General features: G+C 38.5%; 1 protein-coding gene across 2 annotated transcripts in view; it reads left to right on the top strand.

Annotated features, from left to right (window-relative positions):
- Nucleotides 1-17903, top strand: part of col14a1a (collagen, type XIV, alpha 1a) — a 195724-nt gene that overhangs the window by 3506 nt on the left and 174315 nt on the right. For both annotated transcript variants that reach the window (XM_042490363.2, XM_088084067.1), the window contains one exon: nucleotides 12265-12381. In XM_042490363.2, the coding sequence (XP_042346297.2) occupies nucleotides 12265-12381 (117 nt within the window). The remainder of the gene's footprint in view (nucleotides 1-12264; nucleotides 12382-17903) is intronic.

Here is a 17903-nt window from a genome sequence, read left to right as displayed (position 1 = left end):
ATTTGCTCCGCAATGTGCTGTGCAATATCAAAACGCTCCTGAATGCTTCGCAATCAACCTCACCTAAGCAAATCTGATTTAATCAAACTGAGTCTCATCAAAAGTGGGCTGGTGTCTGTTTGGTCATGGATGTTCAAAATCTGGATGCACATATGAATGTCATTATGTGGCATCAGCTTATCATTTATTAAAATGCATTAGATGTATTTTTTCTGAATGAGAAGGAGCAGGAGGTTATGTGATTTAGTAATAGATGTTGGAGCCTATTATTTCAGCTCCAGCTGTAGGATGCTTTGACTGAGCAAATTCAACTTATTCCAACAAACTGATCCAAGAGCTCCTTTCTTAAGCTTATGACCGCAGTGCATGTGTGTGTGTGCTACTTAGTGTGTGAGTTCAGTGTGTGGTTGCAATTGGCAGCTTATGAAGTGCTCAGGGTCAGACCTACTGTAGTTATGTGGATAGAGATCATATAAAAATGACCCCAAGGGACATTTAAACATTTAGCTGACCCTGCTTTGTGTGTGTGTGTGTGTGTGTGTGTGTGTGTGTGTGTGTGTGTGTGTGTGTGTGTGTGTGTGTGTGTGTGTGTGTGAGTGAGTGTGTGTGTGTAGCTCACATTCCTTCCAGGATGTGGAGTTAGAGGAGCAGGGAAGCAGCAGGTCTTGTGTAAAGGAACACTACACATAGATATTAGCGAGAGATTTTCTCTCTCGATTTATCTGAGGTTGTTCAAAATCAATAATCCACGTATGACACAAACCTGAATGGATCTGTGTGTGACTGCTTTGTGTTTATTAGTCAGTGAAAGTCCTATCTAAACAGTGATTGCTTTGAAATGAAAGGAGGATTTTTTTCTATTTTCCTTTATCTCTCCTCCCCCATTTAGCTTTCACTCTTTGCTCTCTCCTCGTCTTTCTCTGTGTTCTCTCCTTCTATCCTTCTCGCTCTGTTTCTCTTCAGTTATTTTATTCTCATCTCTTTTCCTCCCTTCTCCTTTTCTCTCTGAACATTTTATCCCAATTTTCGTTAGCAGTTCTGTAGGTCATGTTTTTCATCGCAGGCAGACAGAGACCTGAGGTGAGACAGAAGTGTGACAGCATAAATTAGGCTGGGATTCGATCCCAGCGATTGAGTCACAGCACATGTGACGACCTCCCAGACACTATGGGAGCGTACCCCGCTCAATCCCTTCATTAGGGAGCATGTGATAGCCATTAATTTTTTAGCCCGGTCTGTCCCTATAAGCTGCAACATCTGGTCTGAGGGGATTTGAGCTTGAGGATTAGTGTGTGTTCTACCCACGGAGGATGTTTGTATATACAACACAAATGTCTGGGTATCATCAGCAGCTCCCACTACCAGTGAGTGGGTTGGTTCAGCAAGGGGTTTTTCTCTGTAAGAAATGACTAATGCAGCGAAAGATCTGGCATTAACACCCTACACACTTCTTTTAAAGATCATTTTACATCCAAGAATATCATGCAATTGTTTCGTAATTTTATCCGGATCAAGAACTCAAAACTGTTGCACAGGCTTTGAAACATAACAGAAGCTACACTGCAACATCTGAAGTGAAATTTCATTCTAAAATTGTCTGTGCTGAAATTTAAATTATGTAAACATATCATGATAGTTTGCAGAACTGTCTCCAACAAAATTTGCTGATATACTACAAATCTCTGAAATATGTTGAGATGGAAATGTTATTGTGTCAATATGCAGAGTTGTTTCCAGCATCACTGTAAGAGGTGGGACTTTCTTTAATCAAAAGTCAGTGTATCATATGTCATGCCTGAAGTCAGTAATTACTTTTTAAATATTTACAAACAACAATCTTTTCTTAACATTAACCTGGGGCTTTAACTTTCTATAAATATGTTAATCTTGCATTTGGAGCAGATATTGTTGAGAAAACAACTTCAGTTTTACATTAGTTTTGCAGGTACTTGCTCACAACCCAAGGTGTTGGATGAATTAAAATTTGGACCAAATGATGGCACTAAAATAAAAGTTAGATGATCAACAAAATCATTAGAATTGATCTAGGAATCTTGAATTTGCAGCAAATGTCATGGCAGTCCATGAAGTAGTTGTCACTAGAGGAAAAATTAAAAGACCACCAAAAACAGTATAGGACTCATCCTCTGGTGACAAGGAGTGTCTGTACAAAATGTCATGACAGTCCATCCGATAGTTGTTGAGACAGTTAAGTTTTTGAGTGAAAAAAATGGGACTTTCTGGTGGTGCTAAATTAAAAGTCAGGGGATCATCAGATTAGGATTAATCCTGGTGGGAATGTCTGTTCAGAATGACACGGCAATAAATCCAGTTGCTCTGTAGATACTTCAGTGTTTTTTGACCATTAGACTGTATAAGAGTGGACGTAGCCTTTGTGTCTGAAAACTGACGACAATTCTGCAGCGCTTTAAACCTGCATTCTTTCTACTTGCCAGCAGGGGGCGACTCCACTGGTCATAAAAATAAGTTTAATTGTTTACAAGTCATTACAATAAGTGGCCCCATACTTCTCCTTGAGGTGTGACTCTAATAAATATTTTCCTTATGTGTTTATGGTCTCAGTCACTAGTTTCAAGTCTTCTTCAATACAGCATGATGTTCTTTTTGTAAATTCTGGTCTAATTTAAAGTAAAGTAGACAATAAAGCGGGGTATGCTTTAGATAATAGCTATCTTGTGAGTCACAAGTCACAACCATGTCAGTGTCCTTGGGTCCTCAGTCAGATCCACCCCTCGCTCCTCCACAGCTCCAACCTCTTGTTCAAATATAGTCACTTCTGGCTCCAAAAAACCTAAGATGGTAACAGCCAAAATGTCAAACTTAAGGCTCAAATCTGTAGTCTACAAATGAATGGGTAACGTTGGAGTGGCTACGCCCACTTTTTTCCCATACAGTCTATGGTTGAGATTTGTTTTTACTTTGTAAGTGAAAACTTGCTGGTGGTGCTAGATGAAAAGTCAATGGCTGACCAAATGAAGTAGTATTAATCCTGTGGGCAACATGGATGTCTGTACATCATTTCATGGCAATAAATTCAGTTGTTCTTTAGATATTTCAATTTTATCCAGAGTGGTGGACTGACAGACAGCCATCGCCACCATGGTGGGCAAACAACCTAAAGGTTTTGCTAGAAATTGTCTTTGCTTATTTTAATTTGCTGCACTGCATATGAGTACAAGATTTTAGGAGACAAGATTTCAACACAGTGTACAATCTGTCCTGCTTATGGCGCTTCAGTTGCACTCTCCTGTGGGAAAGGCTCTCTTGCTGTTCTTAATGCAAAAATTGAGAGCTGTGCAACACAGTGGATTGTTTTTTTGTTCTCTGCCTGTTACCTTGGCCTTGAAAAGTATTGAAAAGGGAAATGTAAATTTGGTTCTCAGCTCACTCCTCAGAAGGTGCATAGAGTGACCTGGCACATTGTGTTGCTGTTTTCGATGCAGCAGTGACAAAAGCAGGATAGATGGAGGAAAGATGTCTGATGGTGGAATTCTGCCACCACTACATCTAAACCCTGACCTGGTTTGTTATGCCTTATGGTTAATTATGCATTTATTTTTATAGTCATTTGTGGTCCCTGAATGAGTCAGGTAGACATTGTAGAGATGCCAAATGCGTGTGCGTTGTCCAGTGTGTTTGTGTGTGTGTGCATAGTTAATTACGGTAATTGATTTTGTTGATTGTCTGACGGGTCAATACCGTGCTTCAGAACACATCACACCAGATTATGAGCTTGAAAACACATTTACAAAGATATTGCAATTTTGTGTTTTTGTGTGTGTGTGTGTGTGTGTGTGCGTGCGTGCGTGTGTGCGTGCGTGTGTGTGTGTGTTTAGTTACAGGACAGCCTGGTGAATTAGTATGAGTGAAAGTGTTGGCCAATAATTTCCGTTATAATGAACAGGGAGAGAAGCCAATGATGAGAAATTATTTATTCATAAACAAAAGAGAGGATGAGATGGAACAACCTGTTTTGAATTTAAAAAATGCTAAATTATCCAAACCCGGACTGCTGGTAATCCAGCATGTCATAATCATCCGCCACTTTGGACTAAATGGAGCATTGAATTGTTGGAGCAGTGATGTGCAGGGGGCTTTGTTTTTACTGTGGTTGTAAATAAACAAAATTATCTTTAATTAATGGGAACATGAGCTAATGATGATTTTTAGGAAAGACGAGGCTTGATACAGAACAAAGGCTGGCACAATGTTTAATAACATCACCCTGGATATCCAGTTCACTCTACCTCCAATATGCATGCATATGCCAAATTATACAGTATGGGCACCACATTGTAGGTAGGAATAATGAGTGTCAGGTGAAGTATTTGCAGTCTGAAAAGCATGAAATAGGATACCAGCATTTTGGAACACAGACATGCCTCCTAAAATCACAGAGTGGAATAGCATGCAGAGCCTGAAGTGGCTCATGTTTGAGCAGATATTGTTGTAGTAGAAGGTTGTAAATCGGCTGCTTGGGTTCCTGGTTTTCTTGAAATAACTGAGAAAAACTGCCATAATGGTGAGAAAATGACACGTTTAAAATGAGTCTTTGCTTGCTGCTGCAGTTTAATATAAAAAGGTAACAGGACTTTTTAAGAGTGATCAACAGATCTTCCATAAATAATCCGAAATTTAAGGTATTGTATGCATGGGGAGCTGTCATGATGATGATCTTTATTATACAGTCAACGATACAGAGGGTCAAATTCAAAGCAGGAAGTCATCTATAAACTTTGATGGCTGTTTATGGACAGTTTGGAGTATAATTTTACTTGTTTTCCATCAATGGCAAAAGGTGCCTCATTGGCAGTGTTGGCATTGCCCTGGTTCCCTTGTCAAAAAGTCTATGAAATTTTTCCATTGGATGTTGAATTAGAGCAGAAATTAAGCTCTGTGGCAAACAGATGACTAAAATACTCAGACTCTTTGTTTAGCATGATAAACTTCACAAATGACCACCTTTTTCAGGATTTTCAAAGTCTAAATGCAATTGCCAGAATGAAAAAGCTAACGTTAAGCTATAAACAAACTACACCATGGTCGCATGACTTAACATTGCCACCTCAAGGCTGAAAAGCTGTGTACAGTGTGGCTCAGCGTGATGACGTTCTATAGTCTCATGTAGCCACAGCAACCAGGTTTTAAAAGACATGTAAAAGCTCATAATTTAAGAGTGGGGTCTTTTTCTGACATGTATTGTTTTGTAGAACAAAACACAAAATTCTCTTAAGCTTGTGTTAACCACAGACCTTATTTGAGACATCTAAACAAAATTCCATTCAAAAAATCCATTGAGACTTTAAAATGAGGGAACCAGTAGTGCAAAAATGCTAACTCATTTCCAGGTTTTAGGACTCATTCCTGGGGCTCTCCATTTCCAAAAAGGTTTGGCTAACCTGTCGGTTTGTCTGACTGTTCTTGTTTCATACTCCAATAGATTTATTGAAGTAATGTTGCTGCTAAATACCAGGGTGTAGAATATAAATGTTGCATTTCATTTTGTTAATGACCAAAATTATGAAAACAAATAGTTGTGACAACTACCCTTTAAATCATTCTGTAAAGACTAAAAACAACAATTTTTGAGGTGTACACAGCCTAGATCTGGAAATGGTCTGTGTTAGAAAAGCTGACGCTATAATTTAATATTTTATTCTTGTTTTAATGTTAACCATCTCCTGCAGGATTATTTGAGTATTTTATGGTGATATTTTCTTGGCTGGCAGGCGTGCAGAATATAATGGCTTCCTTCACCAGACTGCACATGGAGACGAATCATCCAACAGACTCTTAATATTCAGCCAGTCGTTAAGAGAGATTTCACACTCACACACATGCACACACACGCATACGCACACACACACACACACACACACACACACACACACACACACACACACAGACACACAGACACACACACACACACACACACACACACACAGACACACAGACACACACACACACACACACACACACACACACACACACACACACACACACACACACACACACACACACACACACACACACACACACACACACACACACAATGCAACAGAGAGATAAGAGTTGAGGGAAAAAGGCATCACTTACACAGGTAAAACGATGAAAGGGAGAAAAAAGGCGTTAAGCCACTGAAGGACAGGAGTGGAGGGGCACAGCGAAGGAGAAGATAGGATGAAAGAGCAGAAGAGAAGACAAGGCAAGAGGAGGAGGGGATGGAGAAGGGAGTTTAAACCCGAGGATGAGAAGAAGAGATGTGATAAAAGAGTGGAGTGCTCCATGAGAGCGGCAGAGGAGATAAAAAAGAGTGAAGAGGTGGAAAGAAAAAGCCAGAGTGGATTTGGGTTAAGTGCTATCTCGGTGAGCAGAGTAGTTCTTGTAGCTACGAGACGCCGGCTTCATCAAATGATGCGTGCTGCAGCGCTGGATAGGCACTAAACACACGCACACATCCCCCATCTCCCTCATGTACAGTACAGTAGCTATCTGGTGGTGACAGTGAAAGCCAGCAGTTGTCATCCATAAATCCTGCGTATTAGTGAAGCTACTGTAGCCTGAATACTCACTGTGGAGTCAGTGCTTGGCTAATCTGGAGAGAGGAAAACAGGGAATTAAAAAGGGCTGGAAAAAAAGGAGGGAATGGAGGTGTAGGAGAGATAAAAGCGGGAAAGAAGAGGAAAGAGGAAGAAGGAACTACAATATAAAAGAAATATGAAGACAATGGAGTGAGGAAGTAGATGAGGATATGAGAAATATTATGGGAATGAGAGGACAGAAAAGAAGAGCTAAAGGGGCAGAGAAAGGAGGCCACTGGGACAGAAAAAAGAGAGACTGAGAAAAGCTAGAAAACTCAGAGATGACAAAAATGTGACAAAAAATGGTGGTTGAATGGAAGTTAAACTTTTGAACCCTAGGCAAACTGGCTCAATTTCTCTCAAAAACATAGGAAGACAGCAATGAGTACCAAGAGAAGAAATAACCCAAAATTAGCAAGAAATTACCTAAACAAAAAAAAATAAAATAAAAATGAAATGAAGAGAAATAAAGGACTCAACAAATAAGGCAAACAAGACTTGGAAAAGGTGCTTTAAAAAAGTATAAATATTCTGTAACATATTTTAAATATGTAATTATGCTAGTTATAAATATAGGGGTTTTTTTTTATCCTTGGCTTTTTCTTTTTCCCTATTTTTTTTCCTTAACTTAAAAAAAAAAATCTAAATGTACTTTTTTTTCCCTATGATTTTGAAAGAAATTACACCAATTTTCCCAGGGTTCAAAGGTTTAAATACATATGAAAGAAATATGAATGCAGCACAAGAAAAGTGATGTCTCACCAGCTTTCAAAGGGTTAAATAGAGATTACTGAGTAAAAGAAAGAATAAGAAAGAAGGAAAAGTGAAAGGAAGAGAAGGGATAGTATGAGAGGATGGGACAAAGCCAACATAGAGCAGGACGTTGAGCCAGGCATCAGGAGATGGGAAGAAAAAGCTTGCAGAAGAAGTTGAAACAGAGACAAGGAAGGAGGGGAGGGCTGGAGAGAGGAGATGAAGTGTAGCAGAGGATTGGACAGCATTTACTCATCTAACAGGAATCCCTGCTTGCTTTTACCGCTGCTAATCCTGGGAAGAGTCATCCCTTCTCAAACTGGGGGCGTCAAGCTGCGCCTGTATCGCTCTAACCCAGATAATTCCAGTTCATACTGGGCCTCCAGTTAAAAGACTCTCTAGCTCACACACTCTCCCTATGGAGTTGGGAGATTAGAAGCTCATACTTCAAATTAGACCCTTTTTAAAAGCATCTTTGAATAAAGGTTCAATTGCACGATGTGAGAACATGTTAAATATATTTTTTAAGGGATTTTTGGCACTGAGGGTTTGTATCTTTTTCATTGAGGCTTCAGTGACTCAGACTATTTACTGGAGCTAAATGTTGTTGCTAAGCTGTAGTCGCCAAAGTCCTGCCAAATGGCTGGACCTGCATTTACTACCTGGCAAGAAGCTTATGCAAGGAGCTGTTGGGGGCTTGTTGATTCCAGCAGTGTAGCTCTCTCAGATAAATGGCTCCAGTTTGTGTGTATACTGTTGAGTTTAAGCTCCGTAAGTTTTGGGTGGAGAGTTTAAGCCATCCAGCCAGGGTCTCTACAATATTTACACAAAGTGTCTTATTGTGAGAGGATGTCTGATGCGTTTCAGCAAAGCATCTTGGCACTTAGATTCAGAGAGAGAGTGTGAAATGTTGAGCTCTTGGATGATATTTATGCCTGTTCGGTGGTAAACAAGAACAGACGTGGCAGTTTGCGAAGGGTAATTTATATCAGAGACCCTCATGTTCTGTCAGTATCCGCAGCTATTGGAGCTATTATGTCCATATTCATTAATCATAGTTGCTGTCACTGGAATAGCCTCCAACTCATAGACCTTGACATGCATTCACAGAATAAAGAGGGTCATAAGTTTTTTATTATAATGCTGTGTGTGTTTGTGTGTGCATGTGTGTGTGTGTGTGTGTGTTCATTGACATGCAAAGCAAAGATGAAGGTTTCAAGGCAATTTTCACCCGGTTATTAGTACCCTGTCTGCCAACTCAATTCACCTACCATCAAGCACACACTAAATGATACCAGAGTAATAATCTACCAGCTCGATCACAGACTTAAATTATTCATAGGTTCGTATTGTGTGGTGTAATTATAGCGTTTCATCCTATGCATTTTGAGTATATGATAGGTGGCACTGTGTGGTAACGTCAGAAAAGGAGTGAGCAAAATGTAAAATGGTGAAGTGCTGCGCTGTGTCTCTGCAAAACGATCACACAGCATCATGAGATCTGGTGATGAAAAGTTCAAAGAGAAGTTGACCTTGTTTGACAACTTTGAGACTTTATTTTGTTATTTTGGCTTCAGTTGGGACTTTAACTTGTGAGGTAATGCCATGACTAAAGTATTAAGGATGTTTGGAAGGAAAATCATAACTGATTTTTTTTTTTTTAAGGGTTATCAAGAACACAAGAACTTTAAAAAAACTTTTCTCTTTTCTATGATAATTGTTTTCAATAGAGAGAGATATTATATATATATATATATATATAAATAATATGATATTATATTTTTTAATATTATGTTATATTATGTTATATTGTATTTATTTATTTCACATGCAGTCTATACATATAGTATATACCAGGGCTGTGAACTCAAATCACGTGACTTGGACTAGACTCAGACTCAAGTCACTAATTTGATCACTTAAGACCAGACAAAATTTGAAAAGGACTTGCAACGTGACTTGGACTTTAACACCAATAACCCCTGTATAAAGAATGTTATTTTAAGTGTGCCACGCATCAATTAGTTTAGTGTCATTTCCTGGATCAGCTGATGTGACTGCTATTCATTTCAAACAAGTTGAGAACCATGAAGAACTAATATTATGTTACTCAGCAACAGTTGGAAAAAAAACATACCAAAGATATTTTCTTCTGCCTAAGAAAACTATGCAGTGGTTGACAAAAAAATTGCAAAATTGCAGTATACAAAACGTCCCAGTCAAAAATTATAGAGTTGTGACAAAGTCGCCCAAAAAATAGTAAGCCAATGCTAATATTAACATAGAGTTCTAATTTATAGCTAAGGTTATTAACTCTTATTAAAATGGCATTATTTTGGTGAAAAGCAAATTATGACTTGTTGGAGACTTGAGTGCAAAGACTTGAGAATTACTTGTGACTGGCAAAACAATGACTTGGTCCCACTTCTGTTATGTACTAGATTATAAACAAATCACCATATTTATTTTCCTAAAAGCAAACTAAATCTACAGTTTATCACAATTTTTCCACCAATGTTGATCTAACTTCATTAATTTCATTTTAGGATTTGTGGAACGAACCTAAAAATGTATTTTGTCACTCAGCTAACACACCGGGTGATACACCTACCCAAATGGGCATTTCTAACTTTCACACTCACAAGATAACAATACGATGATGCACTTTTTAAAGAATGATGCTCTCTGAACGGGATTTTCCTTTGAGAAAGATGGAGGTCTGTTCTCATCAGCGTGAAAATCCTGCACAGTACACCTCAGGTTTGTCATCATCATATCACCCATTTTTTTTCTCTACACAGTTTCTTCATAGTGGCTTACAGTCTTTGCATGTCAGCACTCTATAAAACATCCATCACATGCCATTCATTGACAGTTCAGCATTTGTTTTTGAAGGTTTTAGGATCGGTCTTATGGGTCAGTTATTAATGTGAGCGCTTCTTCAAAGTTTGTTATAACTCAAAGGGATTCTTCTGCATTTAAAACTGCAGCTCAGTAGTATTATTATCCACTTATCTCCAGACACCAGGTAGTTAGAGGTTGTGCTCAGTTTTTTTTATTTATATAGACTGTTGCAAAGTTAGCTCCCTTACTGACACAGAAAAATTATTTACTTGTCCCAAAATTCTTATGATTCCAGTTACTGCTGATCTGTCTGAGTGTCATGTGAATCTGAGTCAAATAGTAAACACTGTGAAGGTGCAATATATACAATATGGTCAAAATTTTAGATAACATTCTAAAATAAACTAATCTTATCAGCAGTAACAGTTTTGACATTATATCAAAGAAGTTTATAAATTGTGTTGCAGAGATTTCTACTGAAATATGCATGCTAACCAGCTAAGTCTGGCCTATCTTGTCTTATAATACTAATTATAAACTTACTCAAAGGGCCATAGTGAGTCACAGTAGCGTCATTGTAAGCAGTATGCCCTCAGTTCAACATGAGAGGACAAAGAGTCCTATATTAGTTTTAGTTGTTTTGAGATACCTGCCATCTCTCCCAATGCAAAGTTCAGCGATCTTTTTACGTCCTTGACTTCCTCTTCCCTAATTGACAGCCAAGGTCAGAAATCCACAATACTGTTGTGGTTAGGTCAGCTATTTCAGGCCAGTGTACAGACAAGTTTAGCTAGCTAGGCTAAGTTAGATTGCAGGTTGACCTTGTTCAAATCTGTGATCCTAAATCATTGTCTTAATTCAGCTTAACAATAAAGTAAGAAAAACAGTCTTAAATCTTCTGCAAAGTTGTTGATTCTGTTGATGGATCTTACAGTTTGAGATATTTTTAAAGAGTGCTGACACGTAAAGCCACTTTACATTTGCAGTGTCATCAGATTTGTGGATGACAGTGTCTATTCATTTGTAGAAACTTTGTAGAAACATGAAAAATTAATGGTTTGGGGTAAATTTGTATGTAAACTAACCTAGGATGATATAGCAAAGCAGTGAAATGGTGATATGTGCCGCAGACATAAAGGTTATGTCAGTGGCTTTTGTTTTCATCTGAGGTGAATCTGTAGTATTCCACAATACTACATTCCTGTGTTGCTGCCGTCTGTTATTTTCTTCAGTTGTGTGTCTCTTTCTGAAAATTAAAAACAGTCAAATTCTCTTTCACTGCTTTTCTCAAAATATGCTGTTTAAGTGTGTTTGTAAGAAGCAACACACACACACACACACACACACACACACACACACACACACACACACACACACACGTACAGAACCATGCAGAGAATGGCTGCTGTCACCATTTTTAACAGGCCACTGCAGATCTGTTTTCCTTGACACAAGGCTGGTTTTAGCGCGCTCCTGAGGATGGTACTGTACACCAATCAGTTCTCCCTGATGTTGTATAGATCAAAAATGTACACTCACGAATTGGCAGAGGCAAAAACTTTTTTTTCTTGCTTCACTAGTTTGTGACAGAAATTTAAATCACCCTCCTTGCATCACTTGTCCTTGGAATGTGTTTTATGAAGAGAATTTGACTGCAAATAGTTTCTTCTAAATCTGTGCCTTTTTAAACCTTTTTCATGCTATATTGAGCTGAAGCTGAGCTGTATGCCATGGTGAACCTGCTTTATGTGTTTGCTCTCATGCGATACAGGAACTTCAAAATTGAAATTCACTCAGCCCCTCTTTCTCTGTCTTTCTGTCCATCCATTTATTCATTTCCTTTTTGAGTCATTTTGATTTGTGGGTTTTTGGGGTGAATGTTTTGGTTTTGGTGGTGTTTCTGGATTTAACCACTGGCATTTTGTTATAGTCTTCATACAGTATATGTGTTGGCTGGTGGCTGGGAGCTTTCTGTTTAATATAACCGTCATTCATCATTTTCTAATTTCAAATTATTCCCTGCCTTTATTGGAGCTTTTTAAAAATGTGGTTAATTGTTTTTCAGTTCCAGTTCCGAGGAGGCTGCGTTTTAAAGTGCTGAGCCCAAGCAAACTCCTTGTCTCCTGGAAGGAGCCCAAAGGAGACTTTGACAGCTATCTATTCCTCTACAACAGTTCACCAGGTAGGATCATTTTGCTGTACACACGCACACACACACACACACACACACACACACACGCACTTACTTCTATGCCTAAGAGATGTGGGACTTGAAGTACATCACTCCCGGAAAGATAGTCTTTTTATAAAACTAGGTTGTCTAGGCAGTGAAAAGACACAACTGCGATTGAAATTGGTGCAATGAATAGAGAAAACAAAGGAAAAGGGCTGTGGCATTTGCTTTTCTCTAAAGGTAAAAATCTTACAACTACCAGAATGCACTGTGCCACACCGCACCAATAAACGCTCGCACTGATGGGTGATGTAATATGAGCTTTGTCGTTTTTTCATAGGAAACAATATGGCAAGTGGCTGATAGCAAACAATCTCAACTTACAATAACACAGTGAGCTAAAACATGTGTCTAAGATTTAGGTGAGAGATAGGCAATGTACTAACAGAATTGTGGTTTATGTTCAGTGCTGCATAATTTTATTGTTTGATCTAAGATTTTTCATCCTCCGCTTTAATAATACAGGAAACAGCATATCACCCACTCACTGTTCACAAATTCTTTTATTAAAGTCAAGCGGTACACTAAAATTTGTTTCTGAAGACATTCTATGTAAAAAATAGACAGTGCAGTAACAGGTTCTTGGTTGATATGTGATCAGCACAGTCCACTTTTTTTAGTTTAATTTGAGTTTGGTCTGAGTTTGAGAGACAGAGAGGGGCTTTTTTTTCTCTGTCTTTATCCCACAGATATAATTAAATAAAGCACTGGAAGTGGGACTCATTCATTCCTATGAAAGTTTAGTTGTGCGTGAAGCCAAAAAAACTAATTTCCATGGTAAGAAATTACTTGGATGATCAGTGCTACTTCCTTATCACTGGGCCCATAAAGATGCTGCACTAGAGACGTCAACCAGCTGAGCCAGCTACTTCCAGTTTAGCGCTCTGCTAACTTGTATGGAGATAAAATGATTTAATCTTCTGCACTTTCCAAATTTCACCAGACCAAATGGATTAAAATCCTGATAGTGAAACACGCTATTTCTCAGGTTCTGAGTGACACACAAAATAAATCTATTGATTTACTGATTTACAGACATCTCTTTCCCAATTTGAGTCTTGAAAAAGTCTTTTAAAGCCAAATGGAATAAGGTGACGGACTCAGAAGTCGCAATTCCATTGTTCAGCCAATACAAAAATTGGCTTTGCAGCCTGTCGCACGTCCTTGGGGCCTGCTCTATCTGCTACTGTACTCTTTGGATCTATGTTAGCATGTATATGAATTCGCGGAGGTAAAATCTGTAGTTTGAGCAACAGCCCATGAGCCAGAAAAATCATCTGGCAAAATTGGGCTGAGAGATGAGCAGGGTGATCTTGATACTGGTAAGATTGAGGGAAGCTGAGGGAACCACAGTTCATTTACACATACTACCCACCTTGTTATGGTACAAAGCAAGTTCAAAATCGGCAGAGTATGCCTTTAACTTTGAAATTTTCAGGGGGAGGATCCCATCCTGACTTGGATTTTTTGTCTGTCAGGAAGGATTATGTAATTTACTTCTTATCAAAGCTCCTTTGAAGGGATCACACTCTTGAGAGATATGGAGGACTCAAAGTTTGTCCTGCACCTCTGCCAAGTTTGAGACAAAGGAGTGTTTTTGCTGCGTACGTGGAGCCTGTCAGCAGTTTTGAAAATGGGACTGATACGTACACAGGACAGTAGAAACACTGACTCAGTCCGGGACAGATGACAGACAATGGCAGCCAAAGCTGTCATTCATTCAGCGTTAAACTGCATTATCACTGTATGGAGCTGTGAGCTTGATTGACGCCTGACATCCTGCTTTTATCCTGCATCTGTCAGCAGCCAATCATTGTACAGACACAGGGGCATGACCTCGTCTCGTTCTGGGCATGCACAGTGCAGACAGTAATCACCCTAATTGCCATTGACGGCTCCTTCATGTAATCACAGTGCACCTACCTTCACAGCCATACATCTCCTCCGCATCAATTCTTTATACCTTTGTTGGTATTAATGCTGTGCTGAACACTGCAGACGATTCTTTCGCAGCCTGTTGTAAAAATGAATAAGTGGGACTGAATAAGCACTCTGTATCATAAAACTTGTTTCTCACAAACAACCCTTTGCGAGAAACGCCTCGTCTGACAATTTCTCGCCGCCTTCGACAGCTGAAAAGAGAACAAAAACTGAAATTTATGGCCACTTCCTCTCTGGGAGGAGTGCAGCAGTAGCTCACTGGTATTCAGCAAATGCAGTAAAAAAAAAAGGACTTTCTCAGTATCCTCACTATATCCATGCACTATGTGGTAAATGAAGTGGTCTTTGTTAATAAGCAGGATGAGGACACAAACACCTATCCTGATGTCCTGTCTTTTAGTCCATCTGAGTCAGATGATTTGAACAACACCCACGGCAAAGCTTGTTAACATTGGCTGAATCCTTTTTGCTGAGAATAAAACACCATTTTTGATCACAAAAGGAGCTGTCAGTGGCGGCTAACCTTTGACTCAACATAATGTACTTTTTTTCCTCTGAGTTTGTCTAAAAAGGAGCAACTAAAGCGCAACTAGATAAGAATTCAGGTTTTAGGAGAAAGCAAAAATGACTCCTTTACCCCTAAATGCTTATATTCTTTAAAACCTCGCCCCTGTCAGTGTTGCCCCCATTATCAGCTCTTATCCTTGTGGATAATGTAACCTAAGGCTTATTGCATCAACTTCAGCCTGTGTTTCTCTGTCCAGTGGCTTTATTCTCTGTTCTATGACAGTGCATGAATTAAACTAAAATAAGCAGTTATTGGAAGTCTGTTAGCCTGCCAAAAATTCTGAAATTCAAATAGTGTGGAGTCGTGTCTGTGTGTACTTGCATATTTGTGTATTTATCAGTGCCAGATGTCTATATTTACTCTCTCAAATCCCTGTGGAGATAAAGCCAAACCCAGGAGAAGGAAAAGTTTCAGTTTTTACTGTAGTTAATGCAACTGCAACTTAATGTTGCACTGTTGCTGCATCCAATTAGAGGAATAATTTGGGCATTGGGGAGTTTGTTTAGTTTCCAACCATTGGGAGGTACAAGTGTAGAAACCAGCTGTGAGGTTTATAATAGGTTGTAGTATTTACTGCAGCAATACATGAGAATATGTAGAAAGCATTAGAAAGCAGAAACACGTGGATGTTGCTTTGCACAATTCATGCAGTGCAGTTTAGTTCATCAATATAAAACATGTTAACCTTATGCACTCTTGCATAGATAGATGTTTTAACCATCACATCACTAGCTTTGTGTAAACAGGTTGTCATTCAACCATTAACTCACACATAAAATGTGGACAGCCAATCAGAATGAAGTGTTATTGTAGTTGCGGTGGGGTAAAGAGAGGTTACCAGGAGATATGGCTTATTCAACTTTTGACAGCTGCATGTTAATTATGGATGGATCCAGAAAAAGCAAAAACAAGTTACTTCCTTTGTTCCTCAGAAAAAACAAACAAAACAAAAACAGCTGGATAACATCAGCTGGCCTAGGACTTTGATAGCAAACAAGGCAGCTGAGAAAGCAGCACAACAGGTAACATTTTAGATGTCTTATTTATGAAGGTGGAGGTTCTGGTGCAAAAAAGGGCGAGGCATGTCAAATAATTTGGGGAGGGTCTTAGGTCTTTCATTTTGCCTTCAGGGAGGGACATGTTTTCTTTAGAAACAGCCAAAATTACACCACTTATCATAGCCAGAAACTGTAAAAACATGAATTACTATTGGATTTTGAAAATTTCTGGTGGTCCGTAGACAAATCTGAGCTTAAAATATTGATATTTCATCAAAAACACTTTTTTCTAAGTCTGCCAAAATTAAACGGTTTGTGATATCTAACCAGCATATATTACTAGGGTAAAACAGGCAGATGGTAAGAAAAAAATATTTTAGCTTCAGTAGTAGCCTACCTGAAAGCTGTAGGTCTACTTTAAGAAAAGTACAGATTTCTCACCAGAAAATTACCACTTAGTCCTCCTCCTTAAACTATTGTCTATTATAAAGCAAAAAAATGCGGTTTGAAAACACTCTTTTAAAAGGATAAATGACACAGCTTTTTGTTTGTTTGTTTTTATTTTTTATTAACAGTTTTGAAAGCAGTACATTCAGTGGTCAATAGAAAATATTGATAAAAATACCTGCATACCTGCATCAATATAAAATATTAAGTTATACCATAAAGCTGTAAGATTTGCATCAATAAATAGTTTTGGTTAGTTTTTTATTACATAGGCCTATTTTTAAGTTTGATATTGTTTGAAGATATGCTAGTGCTATGAGGGCAATCAAAAAAAATATCCATGAATGAAAAGTTTGGCTTAAATAATAAGCAAATTAATTATATACTGTATATTCTTGGAGAATTTTTTATTTTGATATTTATTTATTTTCTCTATTTTTTTCAACAAATCTGTTCTTTGAGAGAAATCTTCTTGCCAAAAATCACACCGCTTGTGTCGCTTGTCCAGATCAGTTAAGGCCATTAAGGCACTGGTCCAAATCCAAATTAAGCTTTCTAGTGCGTCGTTTCCTTCAGCTGACTGTGGTGCGTCAAACCGTAATGGACTCGTCACTGCCCCCAGAGGCCGAAGGTGAAACACACCCACCGGTACCTGACAGGACGTGTGTCTGCTCTCCTTATGACGGCCACAACAGGCCTGTAACACTCGAAAAACTTACACAAGCGATACAAAGGTGAGGTTTACGTAAAATATTCTTCTGCTTAACAAGAGAAAGTACTTCAAAGAAGAGAACTAAAGGGTTGTTTCCCCAAATATGCGTATGTTTAACCGCCCCATCTCCATTAAGAACCAGTGGAAAACAGGTGGCTTCAGGGTGTGCTAATTGCTAACCTTCTCTATTAAGCTGTTAACCGATAGTAAATGCTACATTTGAAGCAGCTCACAGGACTGATATTAACGCTCAACGACTAGTGGAAGGATGCGTAAACGCATTCAGAGATTGTGATAATAAGAGTGTCACATTTCGAAATGTTTTAAAACGCCAACGTTATAATTAAAGTTAAGGAAAACTTGTAACTGAAAACATAATATTTGGTTGCTGAGGGAGTCTGAGATGCGACAAAAAGGCAGAGACTGCAGTGTTGTAAGCTGAGCTATACAGGTATTTATCATTATTTCTCTCTCTGTGTGGTGGTAACATGTGTGTTATAGATTATGGTATTCGCCTAATATAAACTCAGTTTGTTTTATTTTATACAGTATTTTTGCTGCTGTCTTAAATGTATGTTTTTGGCCACTGTAAAGAAGAACATAGCTGTTTATGCTTTCTGATGATTGTACCAGGCCTATTTTAAATCTGTGGTGGTAATGTGATGGTTAAAAAGTTTATCTATACAAGAGTGCATATGGTTAATGTGTTTTATAATGATGAACTAAACTGCAATGCATGGACTGTGGAAAGCATTCATGTTTAGCAGTATGTCATGAATTTCCAGCCAATATGTTTATTGTTGTT

Source organism: Plectropomus leopardus, chromosome 11 (genome assembly GCF_026936395.1).
Source record: "Plectropomus leopardus strain MGB_pleo_1.0 chromosome 11, ASM2693639v1, whole genome shotgun sequence".
Lineage (NCBI taxonomy): Eukaryota > Metazoa > Chordata > Actinopteri > Perciformes > Serranidae > Plectropomus > Plectropomus leopardus.
The sequence above is the reverse complement of the archived record's forward strand: the minus strand, read 5'-3'. Positions and strand labels throughout refer to the sequence as shown.